At 45.9% G+C, this 10,031-nt stretch overlaps 1 protein-coding gene across 1 annotated transcript; it reads left to right on the plus strand.

Moving 5' to 3' along the window:
- Positions 1-4,292: 4,292 nt before the first annotated feature.
- On the plus strand, positions 4,293-5,276 carry LOC113841986 (olfactory receptor 6E1-like). Its single transcript, XM_027448665.3, has one exon. It carries the CDS (start codon positions 4,293-4,295, stop codon positions 5,274-5,276), a length of 984 nt encoding a protein of 327 aa, XP_027304466.3.
- The last annotated feature ends 4,755 nt before the right edge of the window (positions 5,277-10,031 follow it).

Raw genomic sequence — 10,031 nt, forward strand, 5'->3', positions numbered from 1 at the left:
TGGTGACAGGACGAGGGGGAATGGGCTAAAGTTATGCCAGGGGAGTTTTAGGTTAGATGTTAGGAAGAATTTCTTTACTGAAAGGGTTGTGAGGCACTGGAACGGGCTGCCCAGGGAGGTGGTGGAGTCACCATCCCTGGAAGTCTTCAAAAGACGTTTAGATGTAGAGCTTAGGGATATGGTTTAGTGGGGACTGTTAGTGTTAGCTTAGAGGTTGGACTCGATGATCTTGAGGTCTCTTCCAACCTAGAAATTCTGTGATTCTGTGATTCTGTGAGTGTGGATGCCTGTGTGAAGGATGGTTTCTGAGATGTTGGAACTTTCCTTTCTGACGGGAAACAGCATGGAAGAGGAAACCTGACTCAAAGTGAAGCTTTGATGGTGGGGCGTGGACATGAGAAGGAAGATACTTTAGTGGAGGGGATGTGTTATAGTGTCAGAGGTATCCTGGAGGAAATCCATTCTCAGTCCATGGGTTTGTGTTTCAGGAACAGCTGGAGAGGGTACAGACATCAATGAATGCACAGAAATTCCTATGTGAGTGTCAGGTGGGAAAGCCAGATGAATGTTTGCAGCCTGCAGGAAAACAGAGACAAGTGTGGAACAGTATAGGATAGCCAGCAGTGGAGAAGGACAAGGGCACTGGCAAGGCAAAGCTTAGCCAAGAAAACCAAGGTCTTGTCCTTGGCTATGGCAGGTCTCTTCCACCAAGGCCTAGGAGGAGATGTGGTTCTCTAACATGGCAATACAACTGGGGCTCCTCTCCTTTTTGTACCTCCTGACAGAGGCCTGGAGCTGTCTTTCACTTGGCACTGCATACCACATCCCACTGTCTGAGGAAGTGCCCGGAGCTCCTTTGTGAGAGACAGAAGCTCTCTGCCCAGGGCTGGCAGCAGGCCTTGGCCTTTCTGCTTGATGAAACAAACCCAGCACTTTCTCAGCCTCAGAGCCACCTGCACAGGGCCTTGGCCTACCTGTAATCATGGCCTCCGGTTGCCTGCTCTAAGGACTCCATGGAGTTTTGTCAGAAATGGCCCTCATTGGAACCAATCAATGCTTTCAAGAACTTAGGTGTTTGGCTTCTGTCTTTGGCTGTCATCATGATATTCATCATGACATTTCATCAGTCTGTTCTCAGAAGCTGAAGTCAATAGACTTAGCAGCAACTACACCTTGGGACTTCTTAAGACACAGAAAGGCCTAAGAGTCTCTTAAGGAGGTCTGGACAGGTAGGAGAAGTTGGACACTGTGCTGACAACCTTGCTCCTCACCTCCCCAGCTCACACCATTTCTCTCATTGATCCCCTAGGACGTGCATCACTTCTCCTGACATCAGATTTCTCCACTCAAGTCTGCAGTTGCACCTTGTAGTTCCCTTGTCCCAAATCCCTCCTACTTTCCTTAGAACATCCTATAACATACAAAGAACCTACAAAGGTTCTGGTTTTCTCAGTGCCAGCTGGCAGCATCCTTCCTCAGCACAGAGGAGAACTGAAACACAGGGCTGCTTTAGCCCACCAGAGATCACAATTTTACAGTGGTCTGATTCTCAGCTTTCAGCAAACACAACCCACACAGATCCTTGCTCCATGAACACTTTGACTGATGAGGATATTTCTCTGGAGTTTCACAGAGAGACATAATTTTTCTGAAGCCTGTAGCTCATCAGCTGAGATTTCTTCCAGATGAGAAAGCCAGGTGTGAGACAAGAAGAGGAAAGGAGCTTCTCTTAACCCCCACCATGGGCAATAGCCCAAGTGCAACATATATAACCAAGTTGCCAAAGTACTGAGCTGATGCAGCCTACTGGGGGCTCCTTGGAAAAGGAATTAGATGTGAAGAGAGGGGTCCAGCTGGAGAAGAGATACCATGCAGATGAGAGTCTGTGAATAAAACTAGGTGGGATAACCCGGACATTGGTTTCTGGGGCCATTTCCGATGCCTTTGGTTATCTGAAAATTCTGCATGGATCAGAAAATATAACATAGGCCTTTAAGGTGACTGTCCCCCATTTCAGTAGCTGCAGGAGGCAGAAAAGACATGGACTGGGACAGCTTCTGTTCTCTTCTCTGCTGGGTGCTTGCAAAACAGTGTTCGTCTTCCTTGACCATCTTCACCAGAATGAGGAGGTCATATATCAGGCTTGGACGTGAACCCCATGCACCTACATTTCAATGTGAGGCTCCTGAGAAAATTTGGGATCATTAGTTCTTGTCCTTAGCAGCACCAGCACAAACAACTGTGCCCACTGGGTCTCCTCATCCTGCATTTCCATTCAGAAGAGAGGTAGCTTTTAAACTAGAAGAGAGTAGATTTAGATCGGATATTCAGAGGAAATTGTATTCTCTGAGAGTGAGGCACTGGAACAGGTTGACCAGAGGAGCTGTAGGTGTCCCATCCCTGGAAGTATTCAAGGCCAGGCTTAATGGGGCTTTGAGCAACCCGGTCTGGTGGAAGGTGCCCCTGCCTATGGCAGGGCAGTTGGAACTGGTTGATCTTTAAGGTGCCTTTGAAACTAAATCTTTCTATTTTCTTGTGATCTTATGATTAATGTGACTGACCAGACTTGTTTCCCGTCACTGCCTCCCATTCTTATTTTTCCTCATTGCATGGGAAAATGTCTTGGATCAGATCCCCTCAGTGCTTAGCTGATCGTCAGGGCTAAACCACAACATATTGCTGTTGGTGACTGGGCTTGAGCTTCTGCTAAAAGTATTACAGCTAATGGGTTAATCTCAACAAGTTTTCCAGATGAAGCCAGTGCACAGATTCCTCTTTGCCAGTGTAGAGGCAAAGAGCAAGGCAGGGCACTTGGGGTCTAAGACCAACCCAAGCCCCATGCTTAAAAGTCCTTAACACTCCCCACTTCTGAGCTTCCCATTTTCCTGCCTAAGTGCACCCATTCTGTCCTGGGACAGGTCCTGAGGGGACAACACAGCCCACGGAGAAACTACTTCACTGCTTCAAACCCATCATCTCCTCCCCCACCCTTGTGTTTTGAGGTGGTCACTTTTTGCAGTCATCTGTTCTGATCCTTTCTATGTCTAAACACATAGGGAAAGGTGAAGGAGAAAATGTCTGTCTTTGCTGAACAAGTTTCTCTTGTGGTTTTTGTTTTAGTTTTGTTTGTTTTCCTGTTAGAGGAGTAGTTTGATTTACAGAAGAGAGTAATTTACTACAATCATCAGAGACTTGAGTAATGAGTTTAACCTACTTCACTCCTGGTGCCTGTGAGAACTTGTTCTCCTGAGGATCCCCCAACAATCAATGAAGGCAAGAAAAAGTGCTCGTGTCTGGGTCATCCCAGCCTAGAACTGCCATGCAAAATAAAGGTGAGGGATCTCTTTCAGATGCTCTTCTCTCTCTCAGCATTGATGGGATGGGAGTAAGTCAAAGAGCTCAACCTGAAGGATGTGACTTTTAGACAAGTGAAACATAAACCTACGCAGTAGTACTTGGCACTTTGCTTTTTTTAGGCACTTCCTCTTTGTACTACAAGGACTATCCTTAAGCTTTTGAAGAGGACAAGATTTTTCCACCTCTCAGAAAAGCAAGGCATTTAGTTGAGAATGTCTGATAGTAAGAACAAAGAGCAATTCTGGATATATTTGCTTTTCAGTGCAGAATGAAGTCAGATGAGATTGTGACAGATCTGTTTCTACTGACCTGGTGGGACCATAATGAATTTTGGCCTTACTTTACAGTACTGAAAAAGGCAAGCTACACTTGGTCCCCATTTTCCTTCTTTCCTAAAGAAATAAGGGAAGATGACAAAGAAGAAATCACAGCACTACAAAAGAAAGACCTGAAATTTCTTTGTCTTGAAATAAACCAGTGGATCCTCAGCTGCTGGTAGTCCAAAAAGGCAAGTACTGAAGAGGAGAGAGAATAACTTTCAATATACATCTTTGAATTCATGGTTTAGCGTCTACATAATAGAAAATATTTGTGCAGAAGATGAGATTTCCTTTTGAAACATTGTTACAACTGGTGTTTGCAATTGTTCTGAGTAAATGAGGACCTTCCCGGGAACAGGGTGCAATCGCTAACAACCCCTTATTAGTCCTGTGTTCTTGAGAAAGAATAATTTGTGGCTGATGGACAAGGTTGGAAAGAAGACAAGAAATTCCCTGTTGACTCTGCATGATATGTGAAATGGAAAGGTCAGAGTGTGAGGAAGGTCCAACAGAGTCTCCTCTCTCTGTTGTATAGGAAGCCTGCAAGCAAGGAAAGAGAGAAGGAAGGAGATAACCTTGCATCCAGACCATGAAATTATTTTACTTGGTTTTGCCATGTTCCTGCCTCAGCAGGATGAATGGAAATTGGGCATGGGAGTAGGCAATGGAACTGTCATTTCTGAATTCATCCTCTCAGGCTTCACAGAGCTTGAACAAAGGCTACAGCTATTTTTCTGCATGGTCCTTCTACTCATGTACCTGACAACGGTGATGGGGAATGCAGCCATCATTTTCCTGGTGTGTGTGGATAACCGCCTACAAACCCCCATGTACTTTTTCATTGGCAATCTGGCATTCCTGGAAATCTGGTTTACGTCTTCCACAAGCACCAAACTGTTGGTAATTCTGAGCTCTGGCAGGAGAACAATCTCAGTAGGCGGCTGCTTTGCCCAGTCCTCCTTCTATTTTGCCCTGGGTGGTGCAGAATTAGCTCTCCTTGTTGTCATGTCCTTTGACCGTTACATTGCCATCTGCCAGCCTTTGCGCTATGCTGCCATCATGAAGCATCAGCTCTGTATCCAGCTGGTTGCTGCTGTTTGGGTCATGGGCTTCACATTCTTGAGTTACCGCCTGGTGCTGCTCTCCAAGCTCACTTTCTGTGGTTCGAACAAGATCCAGCACTTTTTTTGTGACAGCACCCCCTTATTTCAACTGTCCTGCTCTGATGTCTCCCTGCTTTGGAAAATAGACTCGTTTTTCATATCGTTTATTGTGCTGTCTTCTTTGTGTTTAACTCTGGCATCTTACACGCACATCTTTTTCTGTATTCTACAAATGCCAGCAGCCTCAGCGAGGAGAAAAGCTTTTGCTACATGTTCCTCCCATCTAACCACCTTGGCCATTGCGTATGGAAGCTGCATTGCTCTCTATGCACACTCCTCAGGATATATTTCTTTAGAGACCAACAGCATTGTAGCTTTGCTGAACACTGTCCTGTACCCATTCTTAAACCCATTCATCTACAGTCTTAGAAACAAGGCCGTGATGCTGGCCCTGAAGGAAGTTATGGCCCGTGCATCAGCACAGCTTTTCCCCTAATCATGATGCATTTTTGAACAGCATATGTCCAAGTGCCTTCAACTGGAGAGACTGGGAGCCAGGGACTTGTCCTGGGGAGGCTGAGTGTCTGATCACAGCTGCTGGAGAGAACTACCTTGTACACACACACACACATGCACACATTCACACACAGACACCACCACTTTACATTTCCTACTAATGGGCCTCTGTCCTGCTCAGCCAGAGAGGCGATCATGATAAGTCCATTTCTGCTGTTTGTGGTTGTGTGAACACTGAGTGTGCATGCCTGCATTCACCTATGTCCAGCCATGTATTGATGCCTACATGTTGTCTGTGTGGGCTTGTGTGTGTGCCTGCCGGGTGTACGCACTCAGCCTTGCTCTTGTTGGACCCAGGGGCATGGACCTGCAGCAGCTTCAGGTCTCTTAGGATGCTGGAGTGGGCTCTTGGTTGAATAGAGGTATGTGCCTGCAGGGCACAAAAACATCTCTGTGTGTGACATAGATGTGGAAAGGCTGAAAGGAGTGGAAAGGCAAAAGGGCAACCACAGATTAAAAAAAAAGGGGGGGGGGGGGGAGGGAGGGAGGTCATTTCAATATTTTTAATTTCACTGAACTTTCATAACTTGAAAAGTTCTGAGCTTCTTAAATGCAGGAATTGAGTGAGGAATAAAAAGTCACTATATTCTGCTGTTACTAACATCCCCATCCAGAGAATGATCAGTCTCTGAAGTGTAGAATATCACCAATACAGGTGACATCTTCTACTGCCAAGTAGACAGATTAAGAGAAGAAAGTACTGAATAAATAAATAAATAAATAAAGCACAGCCCTTCCATGGCAAATGGAAGGGCTGTATTTCCACCCCTGGAGCAGTCGATTCCAGGTGGACTGGACAGCCCTTCAAGGGAAAGCAAGCTGTGGTCTGCATGCTGATGACAAAGGGCTGGAGAAAAACACATCAGTAATATCAGTTGTGGCATACCGCTTGGCTGCCTTTGACTCTAGTTCATATTGAAGTTCTACCATGTCTGGCACTGCAGCACTCAGAAGTGGCATGACTTCATTCAGGCCACGATAGTCCACTGGCCATATGGGACTATTAAAGGGTGAGAGAGTCTTGCTGTTCACCCCTTGGCTCTCCACTTGAAGAGCCACATCATGGATAGGAATCAGGAAGTCTCAGTTAGTGTGATACTGCCTCAGGTGTACCATTGGGGTAGCCATCAGCACCTGCTCTTCTTTGACCCCCAGCAAATCCACAACAGAAGGGTCCTGTGAGAGACCAGATCAAGGCAGACAGCTGTTTGATGTCCTCTGTCTCCAAGGCAGATATGCCAACCCCCCCACCCCGAAAACTTTTGGCTCTTGGAAGTACCCTCTCCTGCAGTAGTCTATGCCAAGGATGTACAGAGCCTCCAGGCCAGTCCCAATTACCTCCAATACCGTTACCAGTTGGGATCACCCTGTCACTCCAGAAATGCAAATGGACTTGCCCCTTTGTGGTTTGATGGCATTACAGTACACTTTGTACCAGTGTCCACTTGAGCCTTTCACTCTTATGTGTCTGAAGTTCAAGGCCATCAAATCCACACAGTCCAATAAACCCAACTGTCTCTTCCCTCCACCTGGCTGGAAGCAGAGCCCCTCTAGCCCTGGTCACAGTATTTGTTACTGTGTCTCAGGGACTGCCTACTGGAAACCGGAGCAGCAATTTTCTCAGAAGGCCCGTCTTTGGCCATTGTTTTTCCTTGAAATTCACATGTCCATACCTCTAGGGTCAAGGTAGTTTTCCTATCCCATTTTCTCGTGTCTTCTCCACGGTCATGCAAGTAAAACCATTGGGTGACGTGTGGTGTGCACCCACCATATCCCCTTTCTTGAGCACAGTGGAGGCCGGTGACAAGTGGTGCACCTTGGGGAGTCTGTGCTGGGACTGGTACTGTTGATTATCAATGATATAGACAGTGGGATCGAGTACACCCTCAGCAAGTTTGCAGATGACACCAAGCTGAATGTTGCAGTTGATACAATAGAAGAAAAGGATGGCATCCTAAGGACCTGGACAAGGTTGAGATTTGGGACAACGTGAACCTAATAAGTATAATAAGCTCTCTGTAAATACCTTAATAGAGGCTGCAGCGAGGTGGGGATTGGACTATTCTCCCACGTGCCTGGTGATAGGATGAGACAGGATGAGGGGGGATGAACTTAAGTTGTGCCAGGGGAGTTTTAGGTTGGATATTAGGAAGAACTTCTTTACCAAAAGGGTTGTTAGGCATTGGAATGGGCTGCCCAGGGAAGTGGTTCAGTCACTATCCCTAGAGATCTTCAAAAGACGTTTAGATGTAGAACTTAGCAATGTGGTTTAGTGGAGGACTTGTTAGTATTAGGTTGGAGGTTGGATTCGTTGATCATGGAGGTCTCTTCCAATCTAGATGATTCTATGTTTCTGTGATCACCTGGTCCAACCATCATCTGGTCCTGGATCTGGGCCACGGCAATCCCAAGCACAAATTCAGGCTGGGAGGAGAATGGGTAAGGTGATTCTCCCCCTCTACTCTGCTCTCCCAAGACCCCACCTGGAGTACAGCATTCAGCTCTGTGGCTCCCAATATAAGAATGACATGAAGCTATTAAAGCAAGTCCATATGAGGACCGCAAAGGTGATCAAGGGGCTAGAGCACCTCACTTATTAAAACAAGCTGAGGAATTGGGGTTGTTCAGCCTGGAGAAGAGAAGGCTCTGAGGAGACCTCATAGAATCCATCCACTACTTAAGGGGGGGGCAACAGGAAAGCAGGGGAGAGAGATTTTCTCAGAGTGTGCAGTGATAGGATAAGGGGAATGCTTTTAACCTGAAAGAAGGTAGATTTAGATTAGATATTCAGGTGAAGTTCTTGGCTTGGAAGTGAGGCACTGGAACTGGTTTTGTGGGTCCAGAGATCACCCACGGGTAGTTTGAATCAGCCCCTGCCCTTGTGTTTGAAGGGACAGCTGGCAAGAATGGAGAGGCATCAGTGAAATCATGGGAATAGAAGAGTGAGAGCAAGGTAGAGAAGAGAAGTGGCTGTCTTCAGCTTTTAGAGTGGAGTGGGACAGAATAGGAAAGCCTGCAGAGGAGAAGGCAGAGTGCTCTGGCAAAAATGGATGGCTGCAGTAGCACTGACATCTTTGTCCCCACAGCCATGGCTTATGAGGGGACAAGTTATACTCATGGCATTGGGACCATGTATTCTCCATTCAACTGTGTTCAAATGCTGTAAGGTGTCATACCATTGTCTTTCACATGATATCATGGGAATCACCCCCTACCTCACAGATCCTAGGAACAGCCCTGAGTGAGATATGGGGTTGCAGGATCTCTCCTCCAGGCTGGGGTCAGGCCTTGAGCTTTCTGCTTTTGTCTGACCAAAACAAAACGAGACTTTTCTCAGCACAGTGCTTTGCCTATCTGTGATCATGGTCTCCAATTGTCTGCTCTAACAAGTCCCTGAGGAGAATCTCTTGGTAACGGCCCTCAATGGGGTCCACTACTTCTCCAAGTCACTTCAACTTTTCCTTCTGACTTTATTTTCTCAAGCAATTGCATCATTCTCCTGTCAGTATCTGACATTCACAGACTGAGCACCAAAATCCACCATGGAATTCATTAAAATGCAGAAACACATAAGGAACCATATGTCTTCCATAGTTTTATTCAAGTCTTCAAGACTTGGACAGCTACTTGGAGAATTTCAAGGTGCAGTTAAGGAGGAAGATTTCAAAAAGCACTTAATAAAAATCTCTTCTCATTTTAAAGGGTGAATTTTGTTGCATTTCAGTTTTGAGCATCTTTCTTCAATTGATATTAATCCAGGGCGTCTCCAATGGAGACGTCCATAGGGAGGAAAAGCAGACTCTTGAGGTGTGACAGTGCATGGACAACCTTGCTCCTCACCACCCCAACCCTGACATTTCTCTCACTGGCCACCTGGTGCTTGCATCACTTTTCCTTACACCACACTTCTGCACTGAAGTCTGCAGCTGGATGTTAGAGCCCCTTTGCAGCAGCTCCCACCTGCTTTCCTTAGAGAACTGGCTGCACACAAGCACAGAAGGGTTTTTCCTTATTTTAAAACAAACAACAAGAAAACATGCAGCAATTTTCCAAACAGCAAAGCAAGCTCCTCATCTTGTATGTCTCCAGTCAGGTTTACCTCACTGGTTTATCCTCACAAAAGGATGACTGTAGTTTAAGTATTTTATACTAATTGATAAGAAATTATAGGTATTAAGATTAGTATTATTCCGTATGATCTTAATTCAATGATAAATGCTGAGGAGCTTACAACAGAAACAATTAGGCAGACCGCTAATCGATGGGCAAGCTTGAACTCAATGAAGCTCAAAGCAGCAACTGGGTCAGTGAGAGCAGTCTGAATGATCAAAGAATAAGGGGAGGAAGAAGCAGGAGAACCATGGGAAGTGCATAGGTCCAGACAGGCATCTGGAAAAGGGACATTCAACAAGGATTGTTTATTCAAGATGGGTGGAAGTGCCTGGAAGATGTGGGAGTACACCATGATGGAGAAAGCAATGAAATGCAAGTGCTTGTGACCATCAGTATTTCTTCTCCTGTGATGAATAGAGATCCTGAGAATTCACCTGAAGAAGGATGTAGATCACTGGTGAAAGAACTGTGGTTTTGTGCCATCACAAATTAGGACTACAAAAACACTTCCACATGTAACAGTAACATGTCCCACCCCATATTTACCATCCTGTGGGGCAGG

The sequence above is a fragment of the Anas platyrhynchos genome, chromosome 32, assembly GCF_047663525.1.
Source record: "Anas platyrhynchos isolate ZD024472 breed Pekin duck chromosome 32, IASCAAS_PekinDuck_T2T, whole genome shotgun sequence".
Classification (NCBI taxonomy): Eukaryota; Metazoa; Chordata; class Aves; order Anseriformes; family Anatidae; genus Anas; species Anas platyrhynchos.